Source organism: Bos grunniens, chromosome 21 (genome assembly GCF_055505025.1).
Source record: "Bos grunniens cultivar Pamir isolate PY7600 chromosome 21, Bosgru_T2T1.0, whole genome shotgun sequence".
In the NCBI taxonomy this organism is placed as follows: domain Eukaryota; kingdom Metazoa; phylum Chordata; class Mammalia; order Artiodactyla; family Bovidae; genus Bos; species Bos grunniens.
In genome coordinates, this window is record NC_141185.1 from 55,870,237 (window position 1) to 55,890,197 (window position 19,961).

At 49.5% G+C, this 19,961-nt stretch overlaps 1 protein-coding gene across 1 annotated transcript in view; it reads left to right on the plus strand.

The window, feature by feature from the left end:
• ST8SIA2 (ST8 alpha-N-acetyl-neuraminide alpha-2,8-sialyltransferase 2) overlaps positions 1-18,517 on the plus strand; it is a 72,428-nt gene extending 53,911 nt beyond the window's left edge. The window contains exon 6 of the mRNA XM_086364762.1: positions 13,931-18,517. Within this exon, the coding sequence (XP_086220888.1) occupies positions 13,931-14,216 (286 nt within the window). The 3' untranslated portion in view covers positions 14,217-18,517. The remainder of the gene's footprint in view (positions 1-13,930) is intronic.
• Positions 18,518-19,961: the final 1,444 nt, after the last annotated feature.

Genomic DNA, 19,961 nt, shown 5'->3' on the forward strand with positions numbered 1-19,961 from the left:
CTAGCAGGCAACAGTCCATGAGGTCACAATGGGCCAGACACGACTGAGCAACTTTCAGCTCAGCTCATCCCCTCCCAGAGCGGGGCTGTCGCAGCAACCCCAACTCACCGGTTCAGTCTCCATGCCTTGAATGTCATTTCTTCCTGTAAAGAGGTCTTTATGTGATTTGGAGGTCAGAGGATATAAGGGAAGGAGATGAACTGCCTTTTGGTAAAGAGAGAAAAAGTCCCTTGGCTGGGGAGTGGGCAACCACCTGGAAGAAACGATGCAGCCAGAGCTATTTCCAGCTATAATTGACTCACTTTCACCTGTCAAAATAGCATTAAGAGCCAGTAATAAACCCTTTAAACAAACAGGCTGTTAATCCTGAGATTGCCACGTCTTCCTTTGCGGGAACTCCCAGGAGGAAATACACCAGGAGAGAAAAATGGGGAGGCCTTCTCCTTTTAGCAAGTGGAGGAGGTGGGGGATGAGGGCTTCAGGGGCTTGGGACTGATTTCTGCCAAGGACCCCCTCCCTCTTTGGGGACACTGGGCCTTGTAGGGTTTGTGTTCAGTAGGGATCATTGGGAAGATGAACAGTGTCTGTATTGAGAGGAAGGGCTTGCCTCTGTCTTGATGGGAGCTTATCTGGTGTTTTCTGCAAGAAGAAGAATGGGCTGATAAGGGGCACAGAACAAAGAAACCTCAGAAAAGACCAAGGGGTCATAGAGAAGAAGGCTGAGGGGGAACCAAGGGGTCATAGAGAAGAAGGCTGAGGGGGAACCAAGGGGTCATAGAGAAGAAGGCTGAGGGGGAACCAAGGGGCCATAGAGAAGAAGGCTGAGGGGGAACCAAGGGGCCATAGAGAAGAAGGCTGAGGGGGAAGCTGGCTAAGAGGCGATCTGGCCTAGCATCAGAAACGTGGCTTTGGGAGGTAGGGACACCTGGGTTCACGTCCAGCTCGGTTACTCCCTTAGTTGTGTAACAAGCTGGACCAGGTGGCTTGTCCCGCAAGCCCCACTTTCTCTCTGTATCCACTGGGGAGCAGTAGCTATGACAGACGTTCCCGTCATCAGCAAGAGACAGGGTGTCCTATGCCAACACAGGGAAGACAGGCAGGCAGGCAGCCATGGCTGCTGCGATCCCGGCAGCTGCCTCCAACCACCAGCCCAGGGAGCAGACTTGTTCTGTAGGCTCAAGAGGTAGAATCAGGATCAGAGGGTGAAACCACAGAAAGGAAAGTACATTTAGGCTCCATTTGATAAAGGTTCCTAAAGAACAATGGACCAAGTCAAATTCACCTGTCAGGAGCTCTTCATTTCAAAGTTCCAAGATGGGCTGTAGTTTGCAGAATAATCTCATTTCCTTATTAAAAATCTGTTTATGAGGTTTTTAATCCAGTCTCACCCCTGTTTATGAAGTGGGACCAGATAAACACTACTTATTGTGGTAAAATATGCACCACATAAAATTTACCATTTTAACCATTTTTATCTGTACAGTTCAGTAGTGTCCAGCATATTCATATTGTTGTGAAACAGATCTCCAGAAGTGTTTAATCTTTCAAATCCAAAATTCTGTACGCATTAAACACAAGTCCCCTTTTCCTCATAAATCCAAGCTCTGGTAACCACCATTCTACTTCAGTGTCTATAAATGTGGCTACTTTCGATACCTCATATGTGTAAGTTGCTCGGTTGTGTCTGACTCTTTGTGACCCCATGAACTGTATCCACCAGGCTCCTCTGTCCATGGAATTCTCCAGGCAAGAATATTGGAGTGGGTAGCCACTTCCTTCTCTAGGGGATCTTCCCGACCCTGGGATCAAACCCGGGTCTCCTGCATTGCAGGCAGATTCTTTACCGTCTGAGCCACCAGGGGAGCCCATTAGTTCCCCTAAAAGACACTTCATATAAGTAAAGTAGTACAGCGTCTTCTCTGTGACTGGCCTGCTGCGTTTAGTGTAATGTCCTCAGGGTCCACCCATGTGTGTCGGAACTCCCTCAGTTCTGCAGGCTGGATAGCATTCTATTGTGTATAGACGTCATGCTTTGTCCTTTCATCCATCAATGGACATTTAGATTGTTTTTACCTCTTGACTCTGGGCAATAGTGTTGCTATGAAGATGGGTGTGCAAATATCTCTTTGAGAACCTACTTTCTGTTCTCTTGGATATACACTCAGAAATGGAATTCTTGGATTATACGGTGGTTCTATTTTTCACTTTTTTAGGACCCTCCGTAGTTTTCCACAGTGGCACACCACTTTACAGTCCACCAGCAGCATACAAGAGTTCCAGTTTCTCCACATCCTTACCAACATTTGTTATTTTTTTTTGAGAGTATCCCATTTTAACCATTTTAAAGTGTACCGTTCATTTAGAAGAAATTCACTGTCACAGAAAAGCATAGGCGAATCTCTATAATCTTGGGTTTGGCAATGGTTTCCTAACTATGACTTGAAAAGAACAGGCAACAACAACAACACAATAGATAAAAATGGACTTTGTCAAAATTAAAACTCTGTGTGTGCCAAAAAAAGAGCACATCAAGAGAGTTAAAAAACAAACCATAGCATAGGAGAAAATATTTGCAAATCATGTATCTACCAAGGGATTAACATCCAGAATATATAGAGAACTCCAATAACTCAGCAACAAAAAAACCAAACAACCCACTTCAACAACGGCCAAAGATTTCAATAGACATTTCTCCAAAGAAGATATACAGGGGACCAATAAGCACATGAAAAGGTGCTCAACATCACTAATCTCTAGGGGAATATCCAAAACCAGAACGCATTGCCACTTCGCACCCACTAGGATGGCTGTTATCAAAGCAGTGAAAAATAACAAGTGTGAGGAAATTGGCATCCCTGTGCTTGCTGATGGGACTGTCGAGTGGGAATTGACTCTGAGACACCCTGTGCCTCTGTTCTACAAATGAGGAACCCGATGCCCAGACAAGTTTTGTGACTTGTATGAAGTCACCCAGCCAGTGAGAGTCACAACCCTGCCCTGAACCACGGTGGCTCACTTTAATGCAGTGTCCCAGATGCAGCAGAAATTCACACCCACCCACTTCTGTATTGGGGCGCACTATGAGTTCAGGGGGCTGGGAGCTGCTGCACTGCACAGGTGGTCTTAGCAAACCACAGTGGGGAGCAGCGTATCAAGACTCCATGTGCACAGCACCACTGTCCCAAACACAGGGCAGCTTACCCACCAGGCAGAACAAACAGGAAGGTCAGCACGCCTCGGAACAAACGTATGAGATAGAGTATTTCCAAACCCATTTTACTCATAAGGAAACAGGCTCAGGAAAGCTAAGAGAGAATCACCCGAGCTCACTCAGATGGGCAGGAGGGGAATCAAATCCACAACAGAGGTTTCCAAGCTCTCTGCTCCTCCCACTACCACCCTGTTCCCGTGTCCTTGACAGAAAGACTGATCTCTGTCTGTTGATCACTGATGCCCCAGGGTCACTGATTGATTGACTACCAGCCTCCTGTCCTGCCAACTGTCCCCATTTTTTTTACCTGTGACTTACATGAAGGCAGGGGCTTCCCAGGTGGTTCAGTGGTAAAGAATCCCCCTGCCAATGTGGGAGACATAGGAGATGCAGGTTCAATCCCTGGGTCAGGAAGATCCCCTAGAGGAGGGCATGGAAACCCACCCACTCTGGTATTCTTGCCTGAAGAATTCCATGGACAGAGGAGCCTGGCGGGCTACAGTCCATGGAGTTGCAAAGAGTCAGACAAGACCCAGCAACTAAACAACAGCACAGATGCACATGAAGCCGTAGCCGTCAGTTGTCTGATTAGCAAATTCACAGGTGGTGTGACTTTGGGGGAATTCCCAATATTTGGGTCCTCAGCGTTGAATCCAAATTTCTCTTGTCAGGCTGAAGTGAAAGTGTTAGTCACTCAGTCATGTCCGACTCTTTGCAACCCCATGGACTATAGCCCACCAGGCTCCTCTGTCGGTGAAAATCTCCAGGCAAGAACACTGGAGTGGGTAGCCATTCCCTTCTCCAGGGGATCTTCCCAACCCAGGGATCGAACTTGGGTCTCCCACATCTCAGGAGAATTCTTTACCATCTAAGCATGAGGGAAGCCCTTGTCAGGCTGAAACAATGAGCCAATCCAAGAGGAAGACATTTCATATGAATGAATGAATTCAAGACTCTCTACTTAGGTTCCAAACGATTGTATGGGTACAGAGGGATCAGCAGTACCAACCATCAGCAGAGGTGTGGTCGCTCAAAGGGATAACGTGATCTTAACAGTACACATCCTTAGTGATGGATGGATGGATTACATCTTTGAGAGTCAGGGAGTTCAGTTACACCTTGGTCAAATCCCACTTGGAGAATCCCATTCAGTTTTGGGTACCAGGCTGGAGAGGGGCCACAGAGGCAAAGAAATTCAAAAGTTGAAAGGATTTGGAAAAAGAAGTCTCCAAAGAGCATGGCAGCAGTCTTTCTTCATTCAGCAAATATTTACAGACACCTTGAGGCTTCCAGGCCTGTGCTGGGGAAACACAAAAATCATTAAATGAAGGCTGCTGCCTTGAAAGAGTCACTGATATGGGCTGTGAGGCTGCAGGTGTGGAATGAGTTCTGGGAAAGAATCTATAGCAGCAGTCCCCAACCTTTTTTGGTGTGCATTCGTGCTAAGTCACTTCAGTCGGATCCGACTCTGTGACCTTATGGACTGTAGCCCGCCAGGTTCCTCTGTCCATGGGACTCTCCAGGCAAGAATACTGGAGTAGGTCGTTATGCCCTCCTCCAGGAGATCTTCCCAACCCAGGGATCAAGCCCACGTATCTTATGTCTACCTGCATTGGCAGGCTGGTTATCTACCAATAGCACCACCTGGGAAGCCCAACCTTTTTGGCACCAGGGACCAATTTCATGGAAAACAACTTTTTTCATGGGCCGGTGTAGGGGATGGTTTTATTCTAAAACATTACATTAATTGTGCACTTTAATCTAAGGCTGCCACTGGTCTGACAGGAGGTACCAGTCCGTGACCTGGAGGTTGGGGACCCCTGATCTAGAGTGAGTCCAGTTTCCTATGGACACTGGGAAGAACATTCCATCAAATACGATCATCTGAAATGATGGTTGCCTCTTAGGAACGGATGAATTCCACATTCTTGGAGATGTCCAGTGTGCAAGGCATGCCTCTTCCTGGGCAGTGGAAAGGGAAATCCATATTATACAGCAAGTGTGTTAGTTTGCAAGGGGTCCTATAACAGCACCACAGGGCAGGTGACCTAAAGAACAGAAATGTGTTGCCCTACAGTTTGGAAGCTAGAAATTCTTCTGGGGGCTTTGGGGGAAGAATCTGTTCCACGTGTCTTTCTGTGGCTTATAGATGGCCGTCCTCATCATCCTCCCTGTGTGTCTGTCTCCAGCTTTAAGGACATCAGTTGGATTAGATTAGAACTCAGTCTCATAACCTCACTCTAACTTGGTTATCTCTGTAAAGACTTATCTCCAAAGGTCACATTCTGAAGTACTGGGAGATATGACTTCAACATAATGAGTTTTGGGTTTTTTTATAGATTTTTTTAAAGATTTTTTTTTTTTTTGATGTGGACCATTTTTAAAAGTACTGAATTTGTTACAATACTGTTTCTGTTTTATGTTTTGCTTTCTTTGGCCACAAGGCATGTGGTAGTGGTTTGCCCAGTCTCCTCCAGCGAACACAGATATGGAATGTGAAAGTGTGTCCCATGGTGGAGGTTTAGTCGCTAAGTCGTATCCAGCTCTTACCACCCCTGTCTGGACTGTAGCCGGCCAGGCTTCTCTGTCCATGGGATTTCCCCAGGCAAGAATAGTGGAATGAGTTGCCATTTCCTTCTGTGGATCTTCCCAACCCAGCAATCAAACCTGGGTCTCCTGTATTACAGGCAGTTTCTTTACCAGCTGAGCCACCAGGGAAGCTCATGGTGGTGTCACCTAAAGAAAGGGAAGAAGGACTGGAGCGTTAAATCACAGATGGTATTTGGTCATTTTTAATGGATTGTCTCCATTTTTTTTTTAATAGCAGTATACATAGTCCAAAGAAAAAGTCAAATAGTACAGAAGGATTTCAAGTGAAAAATGAGCCCTTCTCCACAGAGACAGCCTGTTAAACTGGTTTTTCTATGTGTAACCTTCCAGAGATATCCACTTGCACACCTTAGGGAGCATGTTTTAAGTACTGCATTTGCTAAATTCTGAAAATTATTCCATATCGACATGCACCACTTCATTCTCCTTCACAGCTGCCTAACAGTCCACCATATCTGGACCATAATTTCTGTAAGCAGAAGGCATCAGTGGGCATCACAGGCTTTTCCAATCTTCTGCTGGTATAATCATTATTACAGAGATCATCCGAGTCTGACATCTACACACATATGTATGTAGGCTTGCTTTTTAGATGTGCCGTTGCTACAAAGAGATGGTTTTTGAGACACACATTGTTAGTTTTCCTGGAGATTGCCAAATTGCCCAACCTAGAGGTAGGTACCAATTTACACTCCCACATATGATTATTGAAAATACCTGTTTTCCCTTAACCTCGCCAACATGACGTATTATTAATACCTGCTATCTCTGCCAATCTGATGAAAAAATGACATCTGATTGTTGTGTGAAATTGGATTCCTTCCATTATGAGTGAGGTTAAATATATAAATATATATTTTCTGTTTGGCGTGGCATCAGTTTAGATTCTTGGAGAAGGCGATGGCACCCTACTCCAGTACTCTTGCCTGGAAAATTCCATGGACAGAGGAGCTTGGTGGGCTGCAGTCCATGGGGTCGCTGAGGGTCGGACACAACTGAGCAACTTCACTTTCACTTTTCACTTTCAGGCATTGGAGAAGGAAATGGCAACCCACTTCAGTGTTCTTGCCTGGAGAAGCCCAGGGACAGGGGAGCCTGGTAGGCTGCCGTCTATGGGGTCGCACAGAGTCGGACACGACTGAAGTGACTTAGCAGTAGCAGCAGCAGCAGTTTAGATTCTAGAATCTAGCCTGAAGGTGTTTCTTGTTTTGTTTTGTTTTGTTTTTTGTTGTGCTGGGTCTTTGTTGCTGCATGGGCTTTTCTGTAGATGCAGCGGGTGGGGCTACGCCCAAGTTGTGGTGCGCGGGCTTCTCATCGCACCGTGGCGGAGCACGGGCTCCAGGGTGCATGGGCTTCACTAGTTGCAGCATATGGGCTCAGTAGTCACGGCTCACGGGGCTCTAGAGCACAGGCTCAGTAGTTGTGGCACACGGGTATAGTTGTGAGATCCAAGGCATGTGAGATCTTCCCGAAACAGTAATCAAGCCTGTATCTCCTGCATTGGCAGGCTGATTCTTTACCACTGAGCCACCAGGAAAGCCCTAGCCAGAAGGTTTAAACCCCCAGGAAATGGTTTTGCCAGGTCCTTGCATGGCCCCTAGGACAGATGCAATATCTGTGCGAGAGTGGCTGTCTTTTGACTCCCTGAGCAGGGAGCTCCCCAACCCGTATGTAGCAGGAAGAACCCCTTAAGTAACCAGCATCTTGTTTGTCCTCCTTTCTTTGGGCAACATACTGTCTAGGATGCTGTAAGCCTACCTTTCACACGTGAGGATCCAGTGTCTGCCTAGAAGGGTTTGGGGTAAGGCTGGACTCCTTCACCTCTCCTGCCAGTTCCCCCAAAGGCAAACACTAGCCTCTACTTGCTCATCTTCACTCATTGCTTCATTAAATAAAGATTGTGAAGCACCCACTTTGTAGATGAGCTATTCTTGGATCTGGGGTAATATGGAAGCAGAAAGTCAACCCACTTGTCATAGAAATTTAAATGGTAGGGGAGGAGAAAGACAAGTAAACAAGTCATTATAGCACGGTCGGTGCTAGGATAGGAAAAGAACAGCACACAGGACACAGAAGCATCCAGGCAGGTCCTGGAAGGCTTCCTGCAGGAAGTGGCATTGAAGCTGAGACTGTCAGAAGGAGTTGCCAGCCAGGAGAAGTAGGAGGTAGTGGTGTCCTGGAAGAAGCCGGAAGTCCCTGGTAATAGTGTGGCTGTGCATGCCAGATGGTGGGAGGGGTTTCAAGCCCAGATCTCAAGGACTTCACCAGTCGGGCTGAGGGTGTTGGATGTCCTCCTGTGGACCCCAGGAGTCATGGGGGCTCTATTGGTGGCATGGTCAGACTTGAGGCTAGCCTGGCTCACTGAGAGCACCAACTTGGGTAAGCATGGAGGCCTGGGGACCAGGCATTGGCCTCAAGAATCCCCAGGGTTTGCCCAGCTCTGCAGGTTTACCCCAACCTCTGAAACAAATCTCCAATCTCCACTTCCACAAACCTGGAAAGCCACATCCTGAGATCCCCCCAAGACGCCAGAGCTCTCATGCACTCCCAAGGAAAGGACAGTGATGAGCTGTGGGGTCCCTGGACCACCGCTGGCTGCCGATGTAGACGATGAGAGACCAGGCTGTCTGAGAGCCCTGCTCCTGGCTTTGCTGCTGATCTGTGCAAAGCATCACCAAGAGTCCCTCAGCGACCACCTGTGACACATTGCTGTTCCTTAGGGATGATATGCACCATATCCCATGAAGTGCCTTCAGCTTAGAGAAAGCCCTCTTGGCCACTTTTTCTGAAAGTGGCAACCACCGTGCTTGCCATGTACTCAGCACAGGAACCCAGGGAGACAGACAAAAAAGGCGATTTGGCGATGATTTTTGGCCCTCCTCATTTATTGCCGTCCACGCTCGTAAAACATGGTGCTTAATCGTCTTGGCAATTGGGGTAACCGCTTTGAAAAATAATTACTGCCTTCTTGGAGATTACTTTGCCTTCTAATTAAAACCTCCAGACTGGTATATTTAAAGGTGCATTGTCAATGCAGCATCCCAGATACACCCAGCTAACCTCATTTGGGAAGGCAAAATTAATTAGTTTGTGTTTCAACACCCAGCTGTTATCCTAAGGAAAAGAAATCGTCTACAAGTCGGCCATGCACACTGTCTCTAAATTGGCCAGGGTGGCTAAGGAGAGATAAAGGAAATGGAGAGTGATTTGTTCCTGCATAACTCCACCAGCTTCTAGAACAAGCTGCTCGTTAGACGGTGGCCCCGTGTCCCTGTCAGACCTCGCTCGGGAGTTCTCGTTTACCCAGAGAGGCAGAATCGGAAATGAGAGGGTCCCTCCTGCCGCTGAGCTCAGTTCACTGTGGAGCCTCTTTTGCTCCTAATACCTTTCGCTGAGCGATCCTGTGCAGCAGATTTGAGAGGCTGGGCATTTCTCTTCCTGTCCCAGCCGGTCAGACTCACAAAGCTTCGTGCACTGCTAGCCACCCCACTCCTTTACTACCACTTCCCCTTTTGCAATTCCATTTAAGTCCAGCACTTGCCGAGCACCGTGGAAACCAGGATAATCAATTCTAGTTTATGCTACAATAACAATCCCCGGAGCCCTTGTGATTTCGCACAACAGAAGTTTCCCATCCTCACAAAGTGTGATGTGGGTTGGCGGGGGCTCTCTTCCAACCAGTGATTCAAGGACCTAGGATTCTTCCTATCAGGCTGACATCTTTCCAGGAATCACTGAGGTTATCCAAGGCAGGAAAAAAAAGCACTGGAGGAACCTTGAGTCCAGCAGGGGGCATTTCCAGCTGCAGCCCATTGGCCAGAACTGGTCACGTGACCCCAGCTCTTTGACAAGGGATGCTGAGAGACTTAGGCGAGCCCACGGAGAACTGGTCGAGTGATGCTGTCTCTGCCACGGTGCCTTGGCTGCAGCACACACCGAGCCAAGGGCCTCTGATCACCCACAAAGGAGGGTAAGGCGTGGGGAGATCACAGTGTAGTGGGAGTCCAACCCAGACAGTCATGAAGGATCAGCCCGGGTTGAGAAGCACAATAGGAAACATGGAAATAAAACTCATGGTAATAACAGGGGAATGACTAACTCAGTTTGAGCAGAGGAGAAGAGAGGGGAACAAAGGGAGCGTTTCCAGGAAGACGTGATTCATGAGCTTAGTTTGGGGGCGGCAGGGAGGGTTCACCCAGAGGACATGTAGGGGACAGGCGTATCTATGAGGAGGGCACAGCACAGGTCTGGGTAACCTCAGACCCAGCTAGGAGCTACTTGGACATTTCCCCACTGATTTCATTCTTCCCAGCCCCTCTCTGGGCAAAGCATCAATGGCCAGAAAAAAAAAAAGGAATTTCTAAAGGTCTTACCCTGCTAAAGCCTTGCGATCAGAAAATAAACAAACCACAAATCCCGAATATGGCATGTGGCTGTTGTTAGGCTTGAATATCTCAGAAAGTGAGCAATCTGTGAGATGCTCCCATGTGGGGACACAGCCTGTGGTTCGTGTGTCTCTGGATACCATCAACAGCGGCTGCAGCTAGCTCATTTCAGCCCCGACACCCTCCCCCGCAGAATCACCATGGAGCGCAAACAGCCCGGGACACAGGAGGCGGGAAGCCGCATTTATCCGAGCTCTATGTGACCAGCTGCGTGAGAAGTTTGCCTCTTCTCGGGCAGGTCACCCTGGATTCTCATTTTTTCCTCTGTAAATTGAGAGACGGAAACGAGTTCGATCCAGGAGACCCGTGGATTACTCACAGATGTGGTCTATTAACTCACTCAAGAGGGACCCACGTGATTTTTTTTTTTTAATGTTTTAAATTAGTTGCCAACATTTAAAAATTTGGAGAAATTGCTTGAAAATCCAGATTTCGGATAGCTTTGAAAAAATTAGAAAATTTGACACCACCACACAGGACAGCCGTAAAACCGGGCACCCTATTAGATGCTACAGACCATGCTGCTCCCTGTTGCCTTGGCAACACAGAGGCCAGTGTCAGTTTTCCCTCCACACGTGTCCCAGCTCGTTCAGTTATATCCCCTTGCCAGGTTGCTAAGCTGGATGAGGTCCCCAGGCCCAGTTGTCTTTAAAGCTCTGTGACTACGCCTCATGCTTACTTTTACCCCTCTCTCTTCTCTAAACAAGTCTCCTTCTTAGGTTCTTGTGGCAGAACTGCCTGCCAGTTAGAGCAGGGCTTCTTAGCCTTGGCTGTACAGTTGAATTTACTGGGGGAGGTTTTAAAAATCTCAGTGTCTAGGCTGCACCTGGATGGTGGGAACCAGGCCTCGGTCCTCTTAAAGCTGCAGGCGATTCCAGTGGGCAGCGTAGGGTGAGAAGCGTTGAGTTAAAGCTGAAAGTGCAATGGACTAGCTCAGGAGGGGATGAGCTGCTGTTGCTAGAGGTGGTTAAGCCGACGTAGATAAGCACTTAGCAGGGACCAGCTGCTCTCTTGTGGATTCTTCTCCTCCTTGCACTCGCCCTGCCTTCACCCCACAGGGTCCCCCCAAGTTCAGCTCAGTGTCATTGAGCACACACATTACACTTACAGGGCTTCAGGACATCCCTGACCGTCCAATAATTAAGACTCCACACTTCCAGTGCAGGGGGCACGGGTTTGATACCTGATCAAGGAAGATCCGGCATGCCATGTGATGTGGCCAAAAAATATTTTTAAATCAAAAAAATAAAGGGGCTCAGCATAGGGTAAGTGGAAGGTTTTACTAGAGAGAAAGAGGTTGGACCACACTCTCATTCTAAATCCAAGCAGGAGAAAAACCATGATGGGAAACAAAAGTGAGGACAACCAGAGTGGCCGTTTTCCCACTTCTGGATTATATGGAACTTGGAGGCTGTCTTTGTTGTTGTTAGTCGCTCAGTCGTGTCTGACTCTTTGTGACCCCGTGGACTGTAGCCCGCCAGGCTCCTCTGTCCATGGGATTCTCCAGGCAAGAACACTGGAGTGGGTTGCCATTTCCTTCTCCAGGGGGTCTTCCCAGCCCAGGGATAGAACCTGCGTCTCCTGCACTGGCAGGTGGGTTCTTTACCACTGAGCCACCTGGGAAGCCCCTGGAGGCTGTCTTGGTGGCCCCTCGGTCTGTGCCCCGTTGTTGTATAAATGTGAAACGTGGGTTCAGCAGGGAGAAGCGACTTGCTCAAGGACACACAGGTGGCTGTTGACAGAACTGTCACTGAAACCCCCTTTCAATCTCTGTCGCTTAGTCGGTGCAATGGAGGTGGTTTCTTCCTTTCTGTTTTCTTGTGCAGGTAAACTGAGGCCCTCTATGTATGGAGGAAGCTCAGTGCCTCACTCACAGGAAGCCCTTAGCCTAAGGCTCCACTCTTCCCCATACAGGAGACGTGGGTTCGATCCCTGGGTCAGGAGGATCCCCTGGAGAAGGAAATGGCAACCCACCCCCAGTATTCTTGCTTGAAAAATCCCATGGACAGAGGAGCCCCGTGGGCTACAGTCCATGGAATTGCAAAGAGTCGGGCACGACTTAGAGACTAGACAACAGCAAGCACTCTTCCCCACCCCGCCCGTGTCTCCTCTAACACTCCTGGCAGACTCCTCTGTGGGACCCAGCTGCATAGGGCAGGCCACTATTTGCTGCTGCCTTCCCCTGGCCTCCAGCCCTCCAGGGAAGCCACATGTGCTCAGAGATGGGCAGCTCACATCAGAGGGTCGTGGGGCTGGTGGGCAGGGATGGGAAGGAAATCTGATGATGCTTAGGAGGCAAGGACGTCAACCCCTGCCAAACCCAGGCATGGCGCTAGGCAGTGGGATCACGCAAGAGGCGGCCCCTTATCAGAGCTGGCCAGAGCACCAAGATCGGCCACACCTGTGTATGTTGTCTGTGGCTGCTTTTAATGCTATGACAGCAGAGGCCAGGAGTGTGGCGCCACCTGGCCCTTTATAGAAAAGGTTTGCCAACCCCTGCTTTAGATTTCAACAGGCCTGGGCTTCCCTGGTGGCTCAGTGGTAAAGAATCTGGCTGCCAATAAAGGAGACACAAGACACTGGGGTTCAGTCCCTGGATCAGGAAGATCCCCTGGAGCAGGAAACGGCAGTCCTCTCCAGGATTCTTGCAGGGAAAATCCCACAGACAGAGGAACCTGGCAGGCTACAGTCCATGGGCTCACAAAGAGTCGGACACGACTGAGCACACACGCACTGCTATGCACTGAGCTCGAGGCAAGGTCCTTTCCTTTCTACCTCGGTGACCTTGGGCAAGCCACTTCCATCTCTGAACCTCGTGTCTGCATCTGCATGTATTCACAGGCTTGTGTTCTTTACATCCAATCACATATATGAAAGCACAGAGCCTAAGGGCAGTTCCAGTACTTGATAAATGATGGCTGTCACTATTTACATTAGCTAGGGCATGGAAGGAACCTAGATGTCCATCGGCAGATGGATGGATAAGGAAGTTGTGGTACATATACGCAATGGAATGTTACTCAGCCATAAAAGGAACACATTTGAGTTAGTTCTAATGAGGTGGATGAACCTAGAGCCTATTATACAGAGTGAAGTAAATCAGAAAGAGAAAGACAAATACTATATATTAGCACATATATATGTGGCATTTAGAAAGATAGTACTAACAATCCTACATACATGGCGGCAAAGAAGACACAGATATAAAGAGCAGACTTTTGGACTCTGTGGGAGGAGAGGGTGGAATGGTTTGAGAGAATCGCACTGAAACACGTATATTACCATATGTAAAACAGAGGACCCGTGCAAGTTGGATGCATAAAGCAGGGCACCCAAACCCAGAAGGATGGGATGGGGAGGGAGGAGGAGGGGTTTCAGAATGGGGGGAACACATGCATAACTGTGGCCGATTCATGTTGATATATGGCAAAAACCACCACAATATCGTAATTATCCTCCAATTAAAATATTAATTTAAATGGTGGCTGTCAGTCCTCTGTGAAAGGACCTTGGAATCGGCCACTCGATTGGTATCTACAGTTGCTGGAGTGGCAAGAGGCAGGCTATGGAGCAAGATAAAAGTCTCCTCCTTCCTGGAAAGTATAATTCATAAACTCATGTTAATTTTTTGTGTGTTTCTTTTTTTTCCACTTTTTTCCTCCAGATACTGGCTGACTAACAAAGTTCACATCAAAAGACCCACCACGGGCCTCTTGATGTACACCCTGGCCACGCGTTTCTGCAACCAGATCTACCTCTATGGCTTCTGGCCCTTTCCGCTAGATCAGAACCAGAATCCTGTCAAGTACCACTATTACGACAGCCTCAAGTATGGCTACACCTCCCAGGCCAGCCCCCACACCATGCCCCTGGAGTTCAAGGCCCTGAAGAGCCTCCACGAGCAGGGGGCTTTGAAACTGACTGTCGGCCAGTGCGACGGGGCCACGTAAGGTGGGCGCCCGGTGGGACTCAGTGGCTCACATTTGCTGCCAGCTACACCACAGGCAGATGGGAGTCGGGGCGGCACAGACTCTAGAACAAGCAGGCTAGTGGTTTTCTTTGTTCAAGTGTAAAACAGTGACCAGAATATATATATCTATTCCTGCATATATATATTGACCTGAGTATTTATAACTGTGTGGTGTTCATCTAGCATTAGGCAGATAAGCCACAAGAAGAAGGTGTGGAGAACCCACCTGGACCAGATTGAGACTCGGTGCATCTTTAGGGGCAGAAGGACTCGACGTGAAAAGAAGCCAGTCCCACGACTTGGGATGGCATGCTGCCTCCTGGATTGGAGAGGTCTTTGGGCTCACGGGTGATCAGAGAGCCACCTGTGGACAGCTGCCTCGAGCCTCTGAGAAATGTGGATTCTGGGTGAGCCAAGACCCAGAGGGGACAACTGGACCCATGTCTAACACGGTGCTGTTCTTAGAGAAGAGAGAGGTTGGAATGTTCAGCCCAGCAAAGGAGCACATGGTCCCCGAGGAGCAGAGGCCAAGTCAGAGCTGAGCACTTGGGTCCGTGAACTTAGAGTTGAACTGCCCACGGGATGAACCATGGTTGACCCGCCTGTCCCAGACTGGCCTCCATAGATCTGGGGAGAAGGCTGGAGAAGACACAGTGGACAGGTCATAGTCCAGCTTTGCAAGAACCCCCAGGAACCTGGCACGGAGCAGGCAGATGACACCCAATTGCTAGGGTGTCCCAAAGCGTGTTTTTGAAAAGTCACAACTTCCTACCAAGAGAGTTGGTGCTCTGGCCCAGAATAAGGCAAAAGAGGGTCCCAAGTGTGGTGGTGGTTCTTTAAAGCAACTTGAGTCCGTCATGGAGGAAGGGAGCCTGGGCTTTCATCCTCAGGGTTAGCCTCCTTCCTTGCCCTGTTAGAATGTCCCCAGAGGGACAGTCCTGTTCCCTTCGGCCACCAGGGAAGCCGCCGCAAAAGCTTGAAAGGGCACAGCAAAGATAAATGTCATGCTTTTAAAATTGCCTTTCTGGTTGCCTCAGGAGCCCCAGAATGCGAGGCCGGGAAGAATGGTAAGCGTCTCCATGGCCGCGCTCCGTTTGCCTGCAGCCCCTGCGTTTGCTTTCTGCCCTGTGCTTCGGGCCTCTGCAGCTAGACTGCTGTGTCAGCGTCACTTTCTTGTCGCTTTCTTATCCTGATGGTCACACTAGCCAGCACTGAGCTCCAACACTGAGGTTTTCAGCCCTCCGGGGAGAGGGTTCAACGTCCATCCCCACCTCCCTGTTTTCACAGAGGCAGTGATTTTAGAATTTGACACAAACCCTATGAAGATGAAGAGTTCAGACTTTTTTTTTTAAACCCAAGTATCCAAATGCAGTATCCTAATACTGGATATAATCTCCGTGGGGAAACCTGGGCTCCATGCGGATAACGTGGGGCTCGAATCACAGGTCACGTGTAGATGAGCGTTAGCCAGCTTGATTTGTTAGCTCATTCTCTTGCCTGATAAATAAGTGTTTTAAAATCTATTCAAAAGATAAGTTTAAAAACAACAACAACATTGTCTTGAAGGTGAAGGGAGTTAAGAAAAGGGATCAAGATCTGTTTCCAAGCCTAGGAGGCCAGACATAATCAATGATGATTCAGAGCAGGACATTTGCTCGAAATGAATGCCTGATGGGAAGCCAGTGGGGGCGGTGGAAGGATGCTCGGAACCTCTTAAACCCACAGGCGGACGCTCCAGCTCCGAACCACATCTGCATCCCTGTGTTTCCTCCCTCGTTGCTATTCTTGTTGACACTTGAAGTCTGAGATTTGGGATTTGCACTGTAAAGTGAGTATTTTAAAAAGCAACAGCCCTCACAGCCTCTGTGGGAACAGAGTGGTTTGGACTTCTCACAAGAAGTGGAAATTAACGTCTCATATTTTACACTTCTCCAAGGGGCTTTTCACCCTGAGGATCTCAGAGGCCCTGGAAGGTGTTCCCTTGTTGAAGCCTCCAGCATCCTGGGAAACAGGCAGAATTTCCAGGCTCAGGGGATTAGCCAAGGCCTTGGGTTCCAGGAGGTTCCAGTGGCGAGTGCAGAGAGGCGCCTCATGTCAGGTCCGGAGTCAGCCCTGCGTCCATGTACCTGTCAATGCCCCTCCCTGCAGGGGAATCAAAGGGCCAGAGCTCTTTTTAAAACATGGCTTTCTTTCTGTCTCTTCTCGGTCTTGGTTCCTTAAACTGAAACTAACAGAGTTGAGGGGGCAGGGACCATCTGCCTCTGGGCTCTCTCTAGAGAGTGCTGGGGACCCAGGACAGCCCACATGTCACCACTCCCAACCTGCACGCCCTGTGCTGCCAAAGCAGCCTCTGGGCTCTCTCTAAAGAGTGCTGGGGGCCCAGGACAGCCCACATGTCACCACTCCCAACCTGCACACCCTGTGCTGCCAAAGCAGCTACGTGATGGCAGGAGCTCCAAGGCCTTGGCTTCCCCTCCACAGCCACCTTTCCACGATCAGGAGGCAGCCGTCTTCTCCTCCTGCTTAGAGCTCAGTTTGCCTGAGAGTCCACTGTAGCGTCTGACCCAGCCCGGCTAGCCTGGGGCAGCCCCAAGGAGTCCCAGTCTGTACCTGGTACCTGGTACCCTGATCCGATGCCTTGTAACGACAGTGGCCACAGGCCTCCAGGAGCAGGTGCAGTCAACCAACCTCCCCCTGACCCTCAGTCATCCCCAGTCCCCTCGTCCTCACCCACCCTGAAGCCCCTCAGCCCTTCTGCATTCTCCTCAAGCCCCCAACTGAGCCCCACTCTCAGCCTCCTCCTTTGCTGCAGAGATGGAGCCATCTGAAATGCAGTGTCTACTCCGGATCTCTTGACCTCTGTCCCCCCCTTTCACTGTCTTCCTCCCATTTCTGAGGGAACATCCATCCCCTCGCTGGTCCTTAGCCACTCTACCCGCTTTGTGCTCTGTGTCCACCAGCAGGCACCCAGCCACCCGTCCTGACCCCCATGGCCTCATCCTCTCATCCCCAGGCCCGGGAGGGGCTCTCTGGTGCTGGTGCCACCTTTCCTCTCAACACCCTCTTGGCCTCCACGCTCCTGGGACCAGAGACTTCAGGTCAAAAGCCCCTTCTCATCACCAAGCTCTCTGCATTGCTCAGCTCCACACTGACTCCTGGACGTTCCCTGTCCCCAAGGTGCCCAGAGGCCACATTCTCATGATTTTCCTCCCCTTTCCCATTGCCCCTTCAGTGTTTATTTATGTATTTATTTATTTATGTATTTATGACTTATTTATTGACACCCTCACCTTAATCTAGAGAGTAGCCATGGTAGACCTGACTGTTGTATCCCTCTCTCCTCCTTGGCCCACACTCAGACCTTCCGCACCGCGGTGTCCTCTCCTCGGGCCCCTTTCATCACAGCTTCGCATGCTCTGTTAGTACCCCCCGCCTTCCTGTGAAGTCATCCTCCACTTCCTGCAGCTTGGCACCTCCCTCGAGCTCCAGGCTCGATTGTACACTGCTCACTGGTCATTCATCCCACCTGTTCTGGTGGCGCCAGAAACTCAACATCTCTGAAGCCAAATCTATCACTTCTGCCTCCTCTTCTTCCACAGTCTCTCCACCCGGTTCTGAAACCCTGAAGTCATCTTGGTTTCTTCTCCACGCATCCCCTTGTTGCTCTTGCACCATCCTTGCCTTCTGGTTGCTCCGGCAATTTCAACATCGGTCTCCTCTCGCCGGTTCCTCTGGGCCTGCTTGCACGTTCTCCATCTATCCTAAACATCCATAGAGATTTATCTGTTTAATCTCCAGCCATTCACAAACTTTTAAAATGATGTGCAAGTCTTTGTCCTGACGTTACAGGCCATCCAATAAGGCCCCATCCTTCCCTTACACCCTGCACTGGTCCATCTAGAATAGTCGTCATTCCTCAAAAAGGTGCCCAGTCTTCCTGTCTCTGTGCCTTTGGTCTTGCTGTTCCCATCCCCTGGAACACTCTCTTCTGCTTCCTTCAAGGCCCATGCAGAAACCACATCTTCCATGAAGCTCCCGCGATCGACCAGCCACTGGGATCTCTCCATCCGCTGAACCACCATAGCACTTTATTTGTCCCTTTCTCACGGCACTTACCACATTCTGCCTTGTATTATAGTTACTGTGCACTTGTCCTATGACTGTCTTAGACTGTAAGCTCGCCAAGGGCAGGGACCGTGTTTTATTCATCTGTGTCCATCATGGCACCGGGAGTGGTGCATAGCACACAGCAGTTGCTCAATAAATGTTTGTTGGATTAAATCCTTAATGCCTATCAAGGGCTGTATAATTAAGAAAATCATTTTGCCTCATATGATGCCACAGGAACCTCCAAAGAATCAGTGAGTTGAGAAGATACAGAAATCATTATCCCCACTGTGTAGATCATAAGACTGAGGCAAAAACCACATGAAGCCACATAGGTCACCAAAAGAATTTGCATCCAGGCCTTCTGGTTCCCACTTGAGGGCTTTTTCTGTTAATCAGTGCAGCTGAGTCACTGTAAACTGAAAATCGATCTGAGGCACAGTCCTGGCTCTCGTGAGTCTGGGCGTCAGTCAGAGAGTCAGGCGGACCTCAGTGTGAACCGCCGCTTGTGTTCAGCACAGACGAAATCCCGCTCTGTTTTGGAAAGGATAAGAGCCCTTCAGGTTTTACCAGGCCCAGGGGGTGGAGCTGTGGGACCTCGTAAATCATTCCCGCTGCTGTTGTCACAGGGTAGAAACTGTCCGTCCAGATGGCAAAAGAGACTACCAGCTCCAAGGGGGCTGCTGTTTGATAAATCTCTTCATGCCTAATTCAGGCTCCTCTTCCAGAATGAATAGAACAGGAAGGGGAGTGAATGATGCCAGTCAGATGGGGCTCCAGACACGCATGCTGCCTCCTGAATGCCCTCACCGCATCCCCAGTGACACTGACAGCCTGCCCCAGCCCGCAGTCAGATGGGGCTGCAGACACGCGTGCTGCCTCCTGAATGCCCTCACCGCATCCCCAGTGACACTGACAGCCTGCCCCAGCCCGCCCGGCTCTCGTCAGCACTGTTGGGTGTCATCACCTCCTCCCATCTTTATCCCCATCCTTTTCTTTTCTCCTCTCCGGGGCTCTTTCCCTTGGTACCCACCAAAATCAAGATGAACCTTGGAGAGCCAAGTTACAGCTCTTTTTGGGAACCTGAGGCCTGGCCTGGAGCAATGGATCGAGGTGGCAGAGGGGCCCTCAATGCCCTTGAACAATGAGCTGTTCTGGTTGTGGGGGCAGGGCATCCACAGCAATGGGAGGTTTCCATGGTTACTGTAGAGAAGCAATGTTTTCATTGCCCTTGAGCCTCATGATGAGGGTAGGAGTCTTATTTCCATCCTTAGGTGGTGGGGCCAGTTTCTACATACAGTGCATCGAGCTTGCCAAACCTCAGATCATCCAGATCTGTAGGCAAAGTTCAACAGAACCACCCAACAAGGACACTGAAGGCCCTTGGTGGCCTTTTTTGGTCTTCCTTGCCACTTCCCCAGCCAATCCATCCCATGTCCCCCTGGAACCTGGGGTGGGAAATGGGGTTCCCAAGGGGTTCCAAGAAGTGTGTCAAGAAAACCCCAAATACTGTAGCCATGAAGATGAATCCAGCATTAAATATTAAACATGCTTCTCAAAAACTGATCCAGCACCAGCTGTCCACAGCCAGACCTTTGGGAAGTAATAGATTATGAGG